General features: G+C 32.9%; 1 protein-coding gene across 1 annotated transcript in view; it reads right to left on the reverse strand.

Moving 5' to 3' along the window:
* Positions 1–4256: 4256 nt before the first annotated feature.
* TRDN (triadin) overlaps positions 4257–20624 on the reverse strand; it is a gene marked incomplete at both ends in the record, with an annotated part of 326113 nt that continues 309745 nt past the window's right edge. The window contains 3 exons of the mRNA XM_080700116.1: positions 4257–4396; positions 7806–7844; positions 9695–9736. Coding sequence (XP_080556242.1) covers positions 4257–4396; positions 7806–7844; positions 9695–9736 — 221 coding nt within the window. The remainder of the gene's footprint in view (positions 4397–7805; positions 7845–9694; positions 9737–20624) is intronic.

Here is a 20624-nt window from a genome sequence, read left to right on the forward strand (position 1 = left end):
ATTTAAAAGATGAATTTGGAGATGCTGGATCACTGAATACACAGTATGAGTTTTGAAATATTTTTCTGATGAGTTTATACAAAGATAAGCCAGGATAAGTCAACATAGAGGCACTTCTTATTGATTTCATTACACAAAACATTTGCCCATTTGAGTAATGATTTATTATTTATTATGAAAGCTAAACATAAATTGAAAAGCTTATGTAAAGCAAATTCTTATTTTCTATATACTTTCAACTATTAAAAGATGATGAAAACAGTGGAATAGTAGAAGCGCAGCTGGCTTTGAACCTGTGCAATCCTCCTGTCTCTGCCTCCCAAGCACGGGGATTACAAACGTGCATCTTTTCATCATAAAGAAATGAGACCAGAAATCAACAACAAGAAGACCCAAAGGAATTGCATAAATACATGGAGATTGAATGATTCACTTGTGAATGAGGGCTGGATTAACAGAAGAAATATGGAAAGGAATAAAAAAAAAGTTTCTAGAATTAAAAAAAAATAAAGACACATGGACCAAAATCTATGAGATACTTTAAAGGCGGTTTTAAGAGAAAAAATTATAGCACTAAATACCTACAAAGAAAAATAGTCACCAAGTAAAAACCTAATGATGTGTTTTGTAGCCTTTGAAAAACAAGAACAGACTAATTCCAAAGCCTTTGGGAGGCAGGAGTAGAAATCAATGAATTAGAAAAGAAAAACAATACAAAAGATCAACAATAACAACAACAAAAAAGCTGGCCAGTTTGGAAAGATAAAGACTGATAAACCCTTAGCAAACCTAATCAAAAGAGTGAATTGACCCAAATGATCAAAATCAGAAGTGAAAACAAAGACATCCGGACAAACAATAGGGAAATCCAGAGGATCATGAAAAAATATTTTAAAAGTTTATGCCCCAGTACATTGAAAAACATAGAAGAAATCAAAAGATTTCTAAACATATAAAACCTACCTAAATTGAACCAAGAGAATATAGAAAAACCTAAACCAAACCAGAGCAAAAAAAGAGATAAAGACGGCAATAGGCACAAATAAACCAATCAAGAAATGGCCATTGAACTTAATAGACAGTTCACAAAAGAAGAAATATAAATGGCCAATAAATATATGAAAAACTGCTCAACAACAAACAATAAGGGACCTGAAAATCAAAACTTTACTGAGATCCCATCTAATCCCAGTTAGAATGCCAATAATCAAGAGGTCAAACAACCATATGCTGGTGAGGATGTGTGGACATTGGAATTCTTCTACACTGTTTGTGAGATCACAAATTAGTACAGCCACTATGGAGATCAGTGTGGATACTTCTCAGAAAATTTGGAATGGATTCACCATATGATGTATCTATACAACTCCTGATTTTTTTCTAAAGACATTGGAATCAGATTATTATAGTAATACATGTATATTCATGTTTATAGCAGCACAATTCACAATAGCCAAATTCTGGAACCAACCTCAGTGTCCCTTGACAGATGAATGGATTACAAAATTATGGGACATATACACACAATGGAATTCTACTCAACAAAAAAGAACAAAATTATGTCATTTTCAGGAAAATGGATGAACCTGGAGAACATTATGTTAGCCTGTCACGGAAAGAAAAGAGGCATATGTTTTCTCTCATGTGCAGAAGCCAGGAAGTAATAAGCCTACAAGAGGGCCTTTAGATAAGGGAGGAGAAACCCCAGTGGAGCAAGGGAGGTTGCCTAGAAAAGGATGATGGTGGGGAAGGTGAGAATTAATAAAGGAAAGACTTCCAGTTTTGTTATGTACATAAGTGAAAATATAAATATTAATATCAATATCACATATGGGGCAGAGGAAGGGTGGGTAGGGAACCTGAGGTAAACTCACCAACTGCTGTGTGCATGTAGGTCTCTATCACTACTTATTACATACATTATGATGTGAAACTATAAGAGTATAATGTACAAATAAAAGTATTAAAAATAAATAAAATCTAAGATATCAAACTCAAAAAAGCTAGAAGTATTTTATTTGGTGGAAACATATAGATGACAGATAATATTGTTAAGATGCTATCATCATTGTAACTTTAATCATATAAACATTCCCCTCTATTAATGTTGTTTACATTAAAACTAGTGTATCTAAATTCTTATTACAACTAAGTATGTAATGTTATAACTTTCATCAGTTATTTTATGAGAGTGAATGACAATATAATGTACAAAAGTTTTCTGTGAGAAAATTAATGCCATATCCAAAACATTACTTCTGAAATTTTTAATGTCATAACCATATTAAAATATTTTATCGATCTTCCCAATACCTGTGAGATATTAAGCTATTTGGTTTGATATTTATTTTACACAGAGATAAACAAACACAGTCAATTTGCTAAATTTTCCAAGGTCACATACCATGTCAGAGTAGCACTGGGAATAGAATTTATTGCTGTATTTTACAGTACAGTGCCTAGTACACATTGTAGAAAAAGTAAGTACTCAACAGTTATTGAATGATAACTATTCAGTGGATAAACCATTCTGTTCTCTTATATCTAAAATGACTATCATATTTTTTTTATTTCTTTACCTGTGAAATTGAGCAGGTAAAGGAGCAGTTCAACAATAAACTTTATCCACTCTCCTACTCTTTAAGTTTATATCACTAAATAAAGGGTATTTACATGATGGTACCATCTGTAGAGACCTGAAGTTTCATACTTCTAGGTAACATTTTCCATACCACTAAAAAAAGAGTAGCATTAATCTGGTTTATTATAATGTCAGTTTTTGTGGTGTGAATTTAGTCTACCAGCATCTAGCTGAGACTAAGTTGTTTCATGAAAGTCACTAAAAATCCAGTATTAATACTGAAACAAAAAAGTTGTTTTACTGATGACCTAGCCTAAGGAATTTTAGTAAAACTGACCTATATTTTGTCTTAAAAACTATAGCTGTTTGTAGCATTTAAAAATAAATCACTTGGCTAGTGTAGGTTCTGACTAGGTCAGAATTTGCTGAAGATAATTATATATAAGAAAGAATAACTCAAATTATTTTCTGAGTTACTTTGTCTTAAATTCATTTGTAACTGTAAACACGAGAGATTGCAAAGACATGACTATTAGGTCAATAGAGAAACATTGTAAAAAACGTGAGTATTTGTATCAGTATGAATATGACAAAGTCATAAAGTCATTTCCAATGATACCTTATCAAGTAGGTTAAAAATTGTCATCCAAGTCATGGGTAATGATGACCCATCAACTTCCAAGCAAGTAAGACATCTCATGAAGCCATCTAGTTAGAGTGTTTTTCTTAAAAACCTGGGATGGCATTCATGTTTTCTACTTTGTGAAAGATAACATTCAATTTCACAGAGAGAATGTATAAAGTGAAATGAAAAATGTTTGAATCTGATGTTAGGTAATAAATCAACTTCCATCTAGTTGACATTTTCATTAGGGTACAGTGTGTAGAAATATAAAAAGTCTACATCTCATTTGTTTATATTTTAAACAAATGCTTCACCATCCCTAGGTAATTGAAGGCGCATTTCCTCTGAAGTAAATGTCTTAAAGGTAGCTCAAGACAAATCTTAGAGTTAAGATTCATCAAGCATTTATTTTCCATCTTATCATGTCTAAGTTGAGATATTTTGAGCTCTAAGAATATCACAAGGAACATATAAAGCACTCTTTGGTGCAACTGTTACCCATTTTAGAGCATCAACACAACTAAAATTAAAACAGACACAAACAGGATGAAACTATTCCACATCAACTTATTGGGTAAACTGAGTTAGTACCCACCTGACACAGAAGAGTCTCTTTTAAATAAGTTCTTGTACCCTTTAAATCCAGAATGCAGTCTGTTACTATTCAAAAATAAATAACTGATGCCAGGAATTTCAATGTGTAATTGTGTTGATTACATTGAAAAGACCAATATTAAGTCAAGTTTGTGTACAACCTTACAGTGAGTAGAAATAGAAAAATATAAGCATCCCTCTCCCAAAGCAACAGACACTAGTAACATATTCTTGAAACTAGACCCTTCAACATGTATTTTGTTGTTGTTGTTGTTGTTGTTATTGTTACTCAGTTCCTTTGTCCACTTTTTCTCTCCATATTAGGCAGAAGAGTGTCATGTTTTCAAACAAAACCTTCTGGATTGCATGGTTTCAATTACTTGTGCCACTGTGGACCAAATAGAAAATCCTACTTTACACTATCTTCAAGCACGTGGAAGGGTCATGGATGCGTGTCTATTGTCCTTGTTGTTTCTCTCCTGGAGAATTTGGTTTGCTAGGGCTCTCTCCAGGCTGTTGTGCAGGAGTGACAGGAAACTGAAAGCCGTAGCCATTGTACCCGTTCAAGTAGACACACTGGAAGAAACTAATAGGACCTGAAGAACAAAGCATAATGGTCTGTTAAAACTAGCAGAATGTGAGCAAGAGGAGTCAATGCACAGTGAGGTAGTACAGTGCAAGAGTCATGGGCTTACATTCTGCAGTCTGAAAAGATACCCAGAAGTGGTATAGCCAGATTATTTGGTGGATCTATTTCCTTTTCTGAGGAATCTCCATACTGATCTCCATAGTGGCTAAACTATTTTGCAATCCCACCAACAGTGTAAAAGAGTTCCAATTTCCCCACATTCTCACCAGCATTTATTACTTTTTGACTTCTTGATGATTGCCATTCTGAATGGGGTTAGATGGAATCTCAGAGTATATTTGATTTGCATTTCCCTGATTGATAATGATGTTGAACATTTTTTTCATTTATTTATTAGCCATTTGTATCTCATCATTATGAAGTGTTTATTTAGTTCATTTGTTAGCAAGTTACCACACCTTGAATTGCCTTGGGTTCTTCATGCATAAAATAAGACAATATACATTTCACAAAAGTGTTGTAAAAATTAAATGAGTCAACATAGATGAGATACCTAAAATCCTTCCTGGTAAGCCCTTAATAAATTATAATAAAAATGGACTGTCAGAGACCATCAAAATGCTGAGTGTATAGAATCTATTGATGTGCATTGCCACCATAGGAATTATTGCATAAGAACAAGTTTCAACACACGAGTTTATCATGTCATGTTAGAGATGTTGTGTGTGTGTGTGTGTGTGTGTGTGTGTGTGTGTGTGTGTGTGTGATATGTTATATCACAAAGAACCTGTAGTTCCTTAAATCTTGAGATTTTTCTACTTTTTAAATCTAGAAATTAGGTCTCCTAAGGCATACCACTTACTCTTTCTGGCAATGCTTCCAGGTGCCAGCTCTGAGCCAGAAGCAGCACAGAAAAGTTAAAGCTGAATGAGGGAGGGTAGTGCAGTGGACTTCAGCTTGAACTGCACTCAGGGTGGCTCCCAAGTAGCAGCATTGTTAAGAGATGGAGAGTTCAACTCTCCCTATAATCATGGGCACCTAATGACTCTTCACAGGTTTTTATGCTAATCTTTTGAATTCTTGGAGATCATACATATTTTGCAGACAAGTCCAGGAAAAAGAATGCCAATTGAAGGTACTAGTGTGTGGAAGACTGGGAGGATGGCCAAATTCACTTGAGATTTGGGCTATGAGGCAGAATAAAGCAAAGCATGGGTAAAGAAAGCCAAGCGCTGCAATAAGAAAGTGTTCTGATTCCATCAGGGCCTCTGTGACCTCAATCACTGGGTCTTTAGAAATGAAAGTAGTTTAAACATACTTATATTTAACTTTTCTACCTCTCTCTCCTCTCTCTCTCTCTCTCTCTCTCTCTCTCTCTCTCTCTCTCTCTCTCTCTCTCTCTCTCTCTCTCTGTGTGTGTGTGTGTGTTAGTTACTGGGGATGGAACCCAGAGGCATTCTACCTCAGAGCTACCCCTGCTAGCCCTGTTTTTTATTCTTTATTTTGAAACAGGGTCTCACTATTTTGCAGAGGGCACACTAAGTAGCTGAGGTTCACAAATGTGTGATCCTCCTGTCTCAGCCTCCCGAGTATTGGGATTAGAAGCATGTGCCACCATACCCGGCTTAACTTTTCTACTTTTCACAGAATATCATTCAGAATTGTTTCCTTTTTTAAAATCTAGCTTCAAATGTATAGCAAAATAACGTTCCTCAACCCAGACTATGGAAGCTGTAGGATTAGGAGTTGGGCAGACTACAGAGACAGCTGTCAATAAAGCCAGAATCCAGGAAGCATGGAAACATGTGCTAAAATAGAGATCCTATAAATGGCTGATTACTTTCTAGCTCTACCCTGTGAAATGTGTCTACTGTCCTGATACATTTACTTCACTGACACTAAATAAGCTATTAATTAAACTATTATTATGGATTAAAATCTAGAGCTTACATGAAAGGTTCAGGAATATCAGGCCATAGAATCACTTTATAGTAAGAGAATAAATGGGAAATATTGTTCTGATACAGTAAATCCCTAAACTTAACTTGAACTATTTCATTATAATATTAAATTGTTTCATTTATTTTTAATTAAAATTTTTATTTAGAGATAATTGTAGACCTGCATGCTATTGCAAAAATTAATACAGAGCAATCTTATGTACTTCCACCCAGTTTTCCCCACTGGTAAAATATTGTAAAACTGCAGCAAAACAGCTTAACCAGAAAATTGTCATTGATACTACCTACCTACTTCTATTGAGCTTTTTAAATATTTATTTATGAAATAAGATATTTTATGTGTTTATGTAACAAACTTTGAATTTTTACATTTATTTTTACCAATTGATAAAGTGATGCTCTATAAACTGGAAACATACAGAGATTGATTTATAATTGATTTTCTTATGTATTTTGCATTAATACCTCAAAGTATCATGACTCTGTTTATTTTCCTGTATTTTCACAGCCTGATTATATGAAGTGTTATAATGACTATTTTTCTTACCTGCTGAAGTATTCATAGCATCTAAAGCAATACTTGAAACATAGTAGGCACTGAATATTTTTTCAATGAATAAATAATTAAGGCAGAGTAGGAAGCATTTGCCTTTGTAAAGGGCATTTTAGTAATTCACTCCAGAAATGAATATAAAAAGTAGCACAGAACCCAGATACATCATTTCCTCAGATAAATATCTAGTTCTTTACTTTAAAAGCACTATGTGAGTCAAATTCAGTTATATCCATTTCAAGAATTGCTTCTGTCCAGTGATGATTTTATTTTAATGCATATATGGATCTAAAATTTATCATGCTACTCTCAGAACAAAAATGTCTAATTTGGAAGTACTAAGATAATAAAATCAGTAATGAAGTATTAAATTTTGAAACTGCATATGCATATTTATTGCATTCTAAAATTAAGAATCTAAAGACTGAATATTAAGAGCCTGCCACATAGCTAGAAAAATAAAAGAGAACTTTTATTTCCAAGCAATTGAATTGTTAAAACCTATTTCTACATTTCTTCTACTTGATGTAGAATAAAAAGTTCAGCACATCATTTCAAATGATCTATTATAAAACAGAAAGTAACACACATTTAAGCAAGATTCAGCTAGAGCACCCAGGATCAGAACTGTGTAAAATGGCTTGTGAGAAATGTCACTTCAGTCATTATTCATAATTTTCTAACTGTGCCTCTTGCCACACACACACACACACACACACACACACACACACACACACCAAAAAAAAAAATTGAACCTCTTTTTGAAATATAAATGACCTACTTTAATGTTATTCTTCATGTTTGTGTTAAAATGTTTTTCTAACACTTCTTTAGAGGGTTTAAAGTTTAAATAGACTCTTTAAAAGAATGATTCAATTATTTTAATCTGATTGTAAACTTACTTTTTTGCTTCTTGGAGGAAGACACATCTTCAGTTTCTTCTAGAGAATACAAAAACATGAAACTAAGTACTTATGCATTTATAGTTACTATGTAAATATATATGAGACTGATAATGTCTACACAGGACTGAAATATGAAAGAAATAGTAGTTATCCTTTTTATAGTATATACAGGTTTTTATTCAGCTTCTTCTCAGACATTACCTATACATCTGCATAAGTTAGAGACAGATATAAGAGGAGAGAAAAGAAAGAGAATAATATGTTATGGTCAATTGTTCAAATAAAAAAAACTGGACTTAATATAATGGATATTTATGAATTAGGACTTTTAAAAATATACTTTTATTGATGCATTCTAATTATACATCATAGGCAGGTACAATGTGATACAAACATACAGGCACACAATACTGGCTGTGTCTCCCTCAGGATCCCACTACATTTTCTCCCCGGCACCATACCCTATACATGTTAGTGAAGTTGGTAGTGATACCTTCATATAAAGTCATGGTATTATTAGAAATGTTTCCTCCTTTAAGCCTCTTTTCCTCCCTCCTTCCCTCCCTCATACTATGCCCTTTAACTATTCTACTAGTTTCCTCCTTCATTTATCTGAAGTTCCTTTAGTTTCTTATTCTTCTCTCTAGCTTGAATATGCATGATATTTGACTTTCTGACCTAGCTGATCTTAGCATAATATTCTCTATTCCATTCATTCTCCTGAAAATGATATAATTTGATTCTTCTTTATAGCTGAGTAAAGTTCCATTGTGCATGCATATTACATTTTCTTTATCCATTTATCTGTTGACACAAACCTGAGATTTCATATTTCTTCAGTTAGAATAGGAATCATCAAAAATATAAACAATAATAAATGCTGGTGAGGATGTGGGGAAAGAGGATCTCATATATTGTTGGTGGGAATGTTCATTAGTACAATCGCTATGGAGATCAGTGTAGAGAGTCCTTAGAAGTCTAAAAATTGACACAGCTATACCACTCCTTGGTAGCAATTCACAATGACCAAACTATGGAACCAGCCCAGATGTCCATCAACAGATGAATAGATTTCAAACTATGGAACATGCACACATGAAATTTTACTCAGCCATAAAAAAATTATGTCATTCGCGGGGAAATGGATGGAATTGGACAACATTATGCTGAGATTAGTCAGTCACAAAAAGTAAAAAACCCGATGCTATCCCTAATATGCAAAGGCTAGGGAGAAAATGGGTAGTAGAAGAAACTTTAGGCAAAGAAGGAGAAACCATAGATGAGCAAATATGGTGACCTAACTGACGGGTATTGGAGGAAGGAAGAGGAAAATTCCCTAATGTACATGATGTAGATTCATAAACATATCAAAGTCAACCAATAAGCCAATCATGAGAAGGAAGGAAGGTTGAGAGAAAGGAGTGCGAATTGCAGAAGGGCTAAATAAGTGATATGTGTTTGTATGCCTCTACCATCTTGTACCTCATTAAGATGTACTGATTACTGTACACCTTATGTTCCAGAAGAAATATTTTCTGAATGATATTTTAAATGTTTTATTTTAAAAAATAAGCCTATGTTGGAGACTGAGACAGGTGTATCACACGTTTGAGGCCAGCCTCAGCAATTTAATAAAATCCTCAGCAATTTAGTGAGATCACATCTCAAAATAAAAAATAAAATTCAGCTGGGGCAGTAACTTGAAGGTAGAATTCTCTTGGATTCAGCCTCCAATATGAATTAAATAAATAAATAATAAATCTACCAAGTAAATGTTGCCTAGAGATCCTGAGGACTACATGATCAATATTTAAATAAAACTAAATAGACAAAATGTTACAGCTTTGAAAGAAAATGTGTAATTGAACCAAAGATAACAAACTCACCTTTAGGTATCTTTGAAGCTGGCATATCTTCTAGATCTTCTTCTAGAATGTAGAAAAGGACACATAAGCAATAAACATTTTTTCAGTTTTCCCAAAGAAAAATATTGTATTTAAAAATTTTTAAGAGTTCCAAGCTATCTTAATTTATAAAAGCATAACGCATCTAGTGTTTCCATAAATAAGAGTTTACAAACAACAACAACAACAACATCAACAACAACAACAACAACAACAACAACAACAACAAAGGTTCTTTTCTGACTTGGAGCCAGATGTGGAGGGCAGTGCTGTTGTGTTCTGTCAAGGTCAGCAGGTTGGCAAAAGTTGATCCAAGAAGAGTGTGCAGTGACCCTACCACTACTCCTACCTCCACCCCAATCCTTTGCAAATATCTCTTTCCTCCTCTGACTTTTAAAACATCTTCCATAAAACATGATTGTATATTGAATCTAGAAACTTTGAGCTAAATGGCTTTATATACACAGGCAAGATCAAGAAAAACCATGCACATATTTATTAGCAGATCAATTCAGAAATTTTGGCCTTTCTGACAATTTTTAAAAGCCATAAATGAATCCTTGCATATTTGTGTGCAACTAGTCTTCCACAAGTGTGCCAAGAATACACAGTGGGCAAAGTAGTTTCTTCAATAAATTATGTTAGGAATACTAGATATCTCATACAAAAGAGTGAAACTGGACAGTTATTTTGCCCCACACTCAAAAATCAAATAAAAAGAGATTAAATACTTGAATGCAAAAATCTGAAATCATAGAAATCTTAGGATAAAAAGAACACTTGAAAGTGATCTTGGCACTGATTTTATTGATATCACATCAAAACCACCAGAATCAAAACCAAAAGCAATTAAATAGGATTACATCAAATTAAAAATTTCTAAGCAGAAAAGTCAACATAATAAGAAGGCCACCAATGAAATAAAAGCAAATATTTGAAAGCCATTTATTAAATTTGGGACTAATATCTAAAATACAACATAAAGAACTCATATAAGTTAATAGACAATAATAAAGCAGTTAAAGAGAATCCAAAAAAGCACACAAATGATCCATATGTACATAAACATGTACTCAACAGCATTAATTATTATAAAATGAAAATAAGATATCACATTATATCTGCCAGAATGGTTGTGATAGAAAGTGAACTAACAAGCATTGGCAAGGATATGGAGAAAAGAGAACTTTTACGCACTACTGATAGAATTATAAACTGGTAATTGTTATAAAATGATGGAGACTTCTCAGAAAATTAAAAAGATAACTACCATATATTCCAGCAACTCCATTTGTGGAAAAATATCTATGTAAATATTTAGTACATTGCTGACCTGACATTTTCTAAGATAGTGGATCTTAAGTTTTCCCCACTACTACCATTTGCGTGTGCACACATACACACACGCACACATGCACGCACACAAACACAGTGACTATATGAAGTGGTGGGTATGGGATTTAGCTTAATTTCAGTAGTCATGTCACAAGGCATATGTATATCAAAGCGTCACGATGCGTATCTTAAATTTATACATTTTTATCTGTCAATTTTATCCATTAAGTTTTAGATCTGGAATGTCCCGCAAACTACATGTTGCAGCAATGTTCGAAAGAGAAAGGATTGAATCATGAGGACTCTGAACACATCTGTGGATCGATCCATTGTAAAATTATTAATCTGAATGGATTTGCTGGGTGGTCAGTGTAGGTATGTGAGGCATGGTTGGAGAAAGTAGTTCACTGGGGACTTGGCCTTAGGAACAATGTGTGTTCCCGACTCCTTCCTCTTTCTCTCTTTCTGATTCCTGGCTACCATGAACTGAGCCGCTTTCCTCTGTCATGCTCTTCCTTTTGTGATGTTTTTGCCTTGGAGTCAGCTGACCATAAACCGAACCTCTAAAAGTATGAGTCAAAATAACTCTTTCCTCCTCTACGTTGTACCTTTAAAGTATTTTGGTCAGTGATGAAAGACTAACATAAATTTTCAAAAAAACCAGAAGAAAAGTGCATTAAATTTGAACTAAATCTCATACATAATTAATGACTTAAGATGTACTCTGATAATTAGTTGGTCTTTTGTGCATTTGATAGGAATATGCCGACATAATGTGGAAGTAACTTTAAGTCAGAGATAATTCTAACAAATAATTGAGTGATATTTTAATTTTAATTGCAAATTTCTTGTGCTTATAATTATTTAAAAGAGAGTCAGTTTTGTACTATTTATTTGGACGTTGCATATCACCTATTCATTAACAGAAAATGGGTAAAATAGGTCAGTATGCAATTTTCTCCAGTAGAAAGGAAGGGTGACCTATGTGGTGAAATGTTAATATGTAAAAGAACAAAATGTCAAAAAAACAAAATTACTAGTATTTATAGAGTATATTATTAATGTTTTGACTTGATCTGTTTGAAATAATATTTTAATAGAGGCTTAATTAAATACTAGATAAAATGACCATGGCCTTAACATGTCCAATCAGCAGCTATAAAAGAAAAAGCACAAATAGTTAAATGATGTATTAAAATAACATAGTATCTATATTTTTAAAATAATATCGGAGTGCCTTAATGGGAGAAATATCTTTCAGTAAGAGTTTGCTTATTCCAATGGAAAATGTATACAAAACAGAATGGAAGCTCAGTCCTTATCCTCAGGAGCAATTCATTTTATTTTTGTATATTATAGAAAACCTAAAACCAAGATCATTATTTTCTGGATCCACTTATTCCCCCTAGAGAAATAAATATGAGTAGAATAAAAACCTTAGTTTCTTAAAGTTCTATTCTGACACAGTGGGATATACGGGGTAAAAACGCTGAAGCACTTAGTTCTGTCTGAGTTAGGAAGACTAACTGGAACCTAATAGAAACTCTGAAGGTAAACTGCGAGCCTAGGCCAGTTGTCATGTAGAGGCAATTTCTGTGTAAGCAACTTAGTAGCAACAGTAACTTACTGAACAAGGAATAATTTTACTGCATCATCACAGCTCAGAATACAAAAAGGGAATGGAACACTTATCACCCATTTACACTTACAATGTACACACTGACTGGCAGTTTTGATAAAACAAATGCTTGACTTTCAAAAGTTTCCATCATTACAGTGAAAGAAGTACCAAAAACGTGCCAATCGGATTTTAATAGACTGATCTGCTTGTTTGGGAGGGAAAATCAAGGAAAAGATCTATGAAGAAAGTCAGATTTGAAATGGGCCTTAAAATGGTCTGATGGAAGGAGTCAAGTTGAAAGAGAAGAAAACAAAATGAAGAAAGATTAGAGATTTCAAAGGACAGAGAATATTCAGGGAGCACAAGAAATGTTCTAGAGGGATTAGATAAGGTCATCCTATGAAAAGTCTTATATGTCAGGCTAAGTATTCTTTACTGAATTTCATAGCCAGGGAACGTTGGTCAGAAAAGAAATTATATTTTATTTTTATATATAAATGATATATATTTGATATAAATGACATATATATCATTTATATAAAATATATAAAATATATATAATATATAATATATAATATATTTATATTTATATAAATTATATATAAATTAAATTATATATAAATTATATATAGATTATATATATATGTGTATATATATATATATATATATATATATATATATATATATATATATATATTTGCCTAGACCATAAGAGAATGGTTTCAGAAAAACAACTGGTAAAGTATTTTAGTAGCACAGGAACAATTCTTTTGGCAAGTAGGCTTCACTAAAGGCATTGAATGTAAATAAGGTTCAGCAGGGAGATTAGAAGTACCAAGTACAAGTGAATGTGAGAGGTTAGTACACGATGGGATATTAGAACACACTGACTTGGAAGGAGCTGGTACACTCCTAGACTCACAAGATGCCCAGGAGGCTCTGGTCAGCTGAAGATTACAGAAAGTTGTTTTTATGGGTTGATTTGTGGTGGGGGCTGGCTATGGAGTTGCAAATGTCTAGTGTTTTGAGCATCTGCTGTGAAGGATTCAATTTTCAATAATTCTTTTATTCCTTACTGAATTTGGGCTGTAGATTCTTGGGTTGTTAAAATAGCATCTAGTTAGTAAAAGCAATGCAATGATCATCATAGAGAGGCCTGGACTTTGTTGATTTCTGCAGCAGTGCTTTTGTCTTCTCATTACCCGAGAACACTTCTTTGTGCAGTTCCACAATCTGCCTTGTCTAACATAAGTTTCTCTTTCAATTCTGAGAAAAAATTATTTTGTGGTTAAGTATAATAACCTTAAAACACCAGAAATTTTCTTCACCCTTTGCATGAGATTTTTTTTTTTTTTTTTTTTTTTACTGATTTCTAAGGTTAATCTGTAGTCAGTGCCAAAGTTTAGAGCAGGCAGGCTCTTCAGAAAGAATCGGGTTAAATCTTTACCACAGTGGAGTCAACAGTGGCCTTGGATCTGTTAGGTTCACAACAGTGATGATTTAAAGAGACAAAAGCAATGATATTAGGGAGACCGTATAGTGTGTATGTGTGTGTCTAGATAGACAGAGACTCAAATTAATCTCCAGCTGAGAGAAATTTCAGAGGAAATGTGAAATTTAGCTTCTGTACCAGTGGTAGGTATGGTTTGCATTTAGATGTAAATACATAAGCTTGATATGTGAATTTTCAAATTTTACACTAAAAATACAGATTTTTTTTTCCACTTGCACCAAGCAACCTTGTCTTGGCTCTATTTCTATCTCCTACAACAGTTATTTTAATTTTTTTCCACACAAATTGCTACAGTCTTAAAAAAAACTTTGATAATTATGACTGAAATTAAAAAAAAACAAACTTTCTCTTTTAAACAATAGAATCTCAAATAAATATTCTCATAGAGTAATGATATACTCATGTATCATTAGCCTATAGAGAACTCCATTGTAGTTTTAAGAAGATAAAAAATATATGTATATATTTAACATTGTATTGTGTTAATATTATATATGGTTATATGATATATACATTATATACATATATAATGTGTGTATTTATATACATGCACATAAACAACATATATATTATACATTTATGTGTATATATGTATATATATTTTATATATAGAGAGAAAGAGGTGAATAGTGTGTGTATATGTATACAAATGAATTAACTGGAAGCTTATGTTTATAGCTTTTCTCATAAGGGATTGAAATCTCCATTTCTTCATCATATAAGTGATATAATTCATTGTGTTTATTTTATGGTATAACCTATGTTTTTATAATATTTAAAAGAAAAAGTTTAGACCAGCATGTGCCACCATGCCTGGCTTTAGACAAATTTTTTAGAATTCTAGTCTTTTAATAAAATTAATTCTACAATGCACCAATAAAAGTATAAAATGAATTTTTTAAATGTGAGTTTACTAGATTTATAAGACTACATTTCATAGTCCATTCATCCATGGTGTCTTTTATACATGTTCTTGCTATGTGACAGTATCTTGGGGAGGCGAGTAGGGATTTCATTTACACATTCTAGAAACAAAATTTTAAATATTATCTTTCCACCACTAATAGAAATTCAATCTTACCAATCTAAAAAAATTACCTTGACATTTTATTTATTGTTTTAAGAAATTTGTAGCAATAAGCACAAGAACTATGATGAGCTCTTTTACTGTGCCAGACACATTACAGATATGTTTTTGCTTATGTTGCACAATACACCTATGTAGAAAAATCTCCATTTTACAGAAAAAAGATGCAGAGGATTCAAATAAGAAATTCTTGAAAAAGAGCTGGAGAAAAGCATGAAGATAATTTTCCTCAACTTTTAGAAGCTCACTCCAGTAAACCATTCCATCTCTCTTTGCATCTAAAAAAGGGAATGGGATATTGCTTAGAAGATAAAATGGACAAGTACCCAAACAAGTACAAGTGTGGACTACACAGTAACCTACGACAATTGGCAAAATAGATGTGAGGTATTTTCAATGCTGGTCACTTCCACTTATGTAGATCAAAGAATTTGATGGAAATTATCCTAAGGAGATAGTCTTGAGAAATCATATGGAATTGGATAGTCACATGTAAGAAAAAGAGTCTATAAAAACAGAATAACAGGACTAATCTAGAACACAGGAATATCAAGAACATGAAACATGGGATTGGGTTGGAACCTATAATCTGTATAGAAAATGATATAAAATCCAAACAATGTAGTTTATATATGGATTATAGAGACTCTAGATGCATGGCTTAGAAAATTCAAATTTAATCTTAGTTTGCAATGAAGAAATATTGAACATTTCTTATGTAAATGACCTAATCAATGGGAAATTTTTGAAAATGTAATCTATTAGTAGAAATAAAAAGGAAGAATGTCAGAAAACAGAAAGGGGTCTGTTGAATTGAGACTGCACTTATTCAGGGGATAAAGAGTGAAAGCACAGATGACTTGACAACTGAATTAGGCTCAGAAACAAGAGTCAGTGATTAGCCAGGGTAGAACTTGAGGCTTTATTTCTAAATGACTTCACAATAGAAATCAAGTGGCCATAGAGAATTTCATTTTTGGATTTAGAAGAAGTGTAAAGATTAGTGGAAGGAGGAGGATGTGAGAGGAAGGTTAGTTAGAAACTTATGCAGAACAAGGTGAAGATGGAGGTTGAAAGTGTGTGAGAGGAGCTGAGAGCACGAGGCTTCAGAACACTTTTAGTTGTAATTCATAAGGGGGTAGATAGCAGGATAAGTAGCAATACTGCATGACTTCACTGGGCAAGAGTGAAGATGAGGGAGCTGAAGATGCAAGAATTCAGCTTCTGGGGAAAAGAAGCAGGGACCCAACACCAAAGATATATACTCAGAATGAAAAAAGTGTCTGATGTTATGGAACCCAAAGGAAAAGAAAAATAAACTTTTTAAAGGGTAGTAGACACATGGGTAGAGTACATCAGAGAGGTGAGAAAAAGTAATTAAATTTTGTGATTTGGAGTTTGCTGGTGGTCTTTAAGAGAACTATTTGAGGAAAATATCAGGGTGGGAGGAGAATCTCTAGGATGCGTAGAGTTTTAAGCTGAAGATAGGTGAATAATTGTGGGATATTTATTTTAGAAGTGTATTTTTAATTAAAGGTAAAACAAAAGTACAATAACCCTGGGTATCAGAAAGACTAAGGAAACTTTACAAAAAGAATTATTTGTGGGTAGACAGAGGTAGATCCTTTTAGAGCAGGAATAGGAGATGCCTGATTGAGAGGAGCAAGGTCCAGGAGAAGCAGGAAGGGAGGGGCCAAAGGAAATCTTGCAGTGGCCAATGTTGGGAGAGCAATGCTTCTTGATCTAAGAATGGGAGGATAGTAGTGGGAAGAATGCAAAAACATTAAAAGAGATTTTAACTTCGAGCAAGGATAAATTTTAAAGAATCCATAGACAAGGCAGAGATTGTTAATTTTGCCTTTCTCATTTTAGCAATACCAATTCCCTGTGTAGTGCCCAGGCTGCTTTGCATGCTCTTAGCAAATATGATAAATAAAAACTACCTAAATAATGCATGCATGCATAGCAGCATAGTTATAGCATGTTTACCTCTATTAGCAATTTATTCTGATTTGTCCAGTTTCAAGAGATATTCATTGGTAAATATCCAGGATCCTCATTCTGTGAGTTTGCATTTTCTTAAGGAATCCTACAAGTCCACACTAGTTCAAAGCAACAGTGGACAGCCTGTTTACTCTAGCCCTCCAGTCTGAGAGCCTATTTCTGTGCATGCTATTATTTAACATGATCATAAATTTTTCAAGAAAATTAGCTGGCACAGTGAGCAATATCCACAGAATTTTTGAGTTTGTCTTCAGGGAATAATAAAGTATGCAGACACAGCTTGCATTTGGAATTTTGTACACCACAGTAAAGCCAAGGGTGTTCAATAAATGTATGCAATCTTCTCAGGGTGTCTGTCATGTCACTATGAGGATAAGAGATGACTGTCTTGAGGGCAGTGTCAGAATAACTTAACATCACCCATAAACGAATAAGGCCACATGGCTGGAACCCAAAGCTTAACAATGAACAATGACAAACATTTCAACAATGTGCCTTGTACACTGACTTCCTCTGGGGTCAGGCAAAGGGGTGATCACGGTGATATGTGTGGAAACTAGTGAATATTCAGAATGGCTCAGCCAAAAAAGCAATTGCTCCATTTTCTATTATCCTGACACAAAACCTCCATGAATTTAATCATCCTATTTTAAAAAGTGAGATGATTTTCAATCAAATGAAAAATCAGTGAGATGTTCCTTGTTCTTATTTCATTTTATAGTATCATCCATTTTGACATAATAGCCTAAATGAAATCTGTCCCTAGTTAGAGACATCATGCAAAATAATTGCCATTGTCCTTATCATCTATATCCTCTTAGGTAACAATTAATAATCAATTATTAAGAGCCAGTCATTACTTATGCACACTACTGTTTAATCTTATTTAATTATTCACAATTTTCTCTGAAGTAAATACTGTTATTTAAATTTTTTAAATAAGTCTATAAAATCACAGGCATGTTAAGTAACTTTCTCAAGCTGACATAGCTCCTAAGCCATGACTGAAAACAAGGATTCCTCAAGATAATTTTCTTGGTATCAGCCACTACCCTATGAAGCCATTTATTTATGGGGCAACATTATGCTCTAATTTTAGACAAATGAATCTAGTAATAACTGGCATAAATAATACCATTTGAATTCATCTGTAAAATTAAGTGTTGCATTTCAAGACTGGTTCTCTGACTGAAAATTGGACTATCAATCTTTCTCATACAGTGCTAGCAATGTGACTGGTATATGTTGTGCAGTGATAAAATTGATTTACCTATTTAACAATAAAAATGTTGATATATCACCATTAAATAATTGTTCGCTGTTTTCTATCAGTAACTTCATTAGTCTGAGATAATGTGATTACTTTTAGTGAAGAATTAACTCTTAAGTTACTTTTACATTGATCGCCTTAGAAAATGTCAGCAATTTTAAGAAAGGGAACGGAAGATAATTTTAACATAAGACAAGTATGTTCTGTCTGCTTTTAGGAATTAACAAAAGTAGTTATTTTGGGACATTGGATTATCATTTTACAATCTGCTGACCAATTAATAGTAACAGCATTATTTGAAAAGGTAAAAAAATCTCTTCCATTGGGAATTACATGCTTCCAGAGAAATTCTAGCTAATAATATTGAAAAATTGTATGCAGGAGCATACAATAAATAGGAATAGTTTATGATTTTATTAATGACAAATTATGTTTAGTTATGATTAAATGTTTTCTTTTAAAATAAATCCTATGAACATAGATATGCATGCATCATAGCCACACAATTCACAATTGCCAAACTATGGAACCAGTCAAGATGTCCATCAACAGATGAATGAATTACAAAACTATGTGATATGTACACAGTGGAATTTTACTCAGCCATAAAGAAGAACACATTTATGTCATTTACAGGGAAATGGTTGGAATTGGAGAACATTATGCCACGTGAGATTAGTCAGTCTCAAAAAATAAGAAATTGGATGCTCTCCCTAATATGCAGAAGCTAGGGAGAAAAATGAGTCATAGGAGGAACTCTAGATTAAGAAGGAGAAAGTATAGATGAGCAAATAAGGCAACCAAACTGAGGGGGATTAGGAAATTTCCTAATGTACATGATGTAGGAAATGGGATGGGAGTTGAGTAAAGGATGATTGAGTTATGTGTGCATGTATGTCTCTACCATCTTCTACTCCATTAAGATATATGACTACAATCCATCATTTTTTAAAAAAAACAAGTAAAAGAAACTAAATCCTATATGGCTATACAATTCACAAGTTGCTTGTCTGGTTTAAGGTACGCCAAACATAGAAATTCTGAAAATATGTATCAACTTCTCTATCCATATAATCTTTTTAAATTTTGCTTTAAGTTTATTTAAAACTTCAGGATAATTTTCAAGGTAGCTTACTTTTTACATCTAAAATATTCATCATACTCTAATATTCAAACAAATTTCTTATTCTAATTATATTTATACTAAAAAGTGAGAATATAAATAATTAAAAAGCCTTTTAAACAATGAAAAATGATATACAAGAAAAAGTTCAATACAAGTGCTGGCTAAACTTCTAGTAGACATAATTGTAACTTCATTAAGAAGCAGTTGCCTTCTAGAATAGATTAAATTTACCAGTGTAGCCATATCATGGTTATATTTACTTCCTAGGACTATTATCAAAATTAGATTTTAAAAACTTAATGATCCAAACCAGTGAGGAGACAGGTAATTTTGGTGAAGTTCTAATGGTAAAATATTGACTATGATTGAAGAAAATATGTCACAGGAAAAGATGCCCAAGTTAAACCTCCCCAGAGAAGGATTTTAAGAAGTATTCTTCCTCTATTTGAGTACATTACTCCATTTGGAATACTTATTTTGAGATAGATGCTAACTTAGCTTTAGTTAAATGTTAGGTACCAAAAATAAGAACAGAAGAACTATAGACACCTATGAAATATTTCCCCTTGTTACCCCAATATCCATCACTATCATGTATTAAGAGCTCTGAGTCTCATCTGGATGAAAATCTTCCCTGAGCTCTCAGTGCCTTTTAATAATGCATTTTTCTCTTTCCTTTATTTTATTTCATGGTTTGGTACAGCCTGAGAGAATAATATTTTAGGCTATATAGTATTTTTCAAACAAAAATTTTCAAAAGATTTAAAATATTAATATCAGGAAGAGATAGTTGCATTATTTAAAAGTCAAAATGAGTTTACTTTTATTTTTTAAAAAGTAACAAGTCTGTTAAATGTAATACAATCTAATACATATCCCCTTCATATATTGTCCTCCAAATGTCACGAAATGCAAATAATTTATTGCTATTTGCCATATGTATAAAGAAAAAAGAT

Source organism: Muscardinus avellanarius (genome assembly GCF_963383645.1).
Source record: "Muscardinus avellanarius genome assembly, chromosome: 8".
Lineage (NCBI taxonomy): Eukaryota > Metazoa > Chordata > Mammalia > Rodentia > Gliridae > Muscardinus > Muscardinus avellanarius.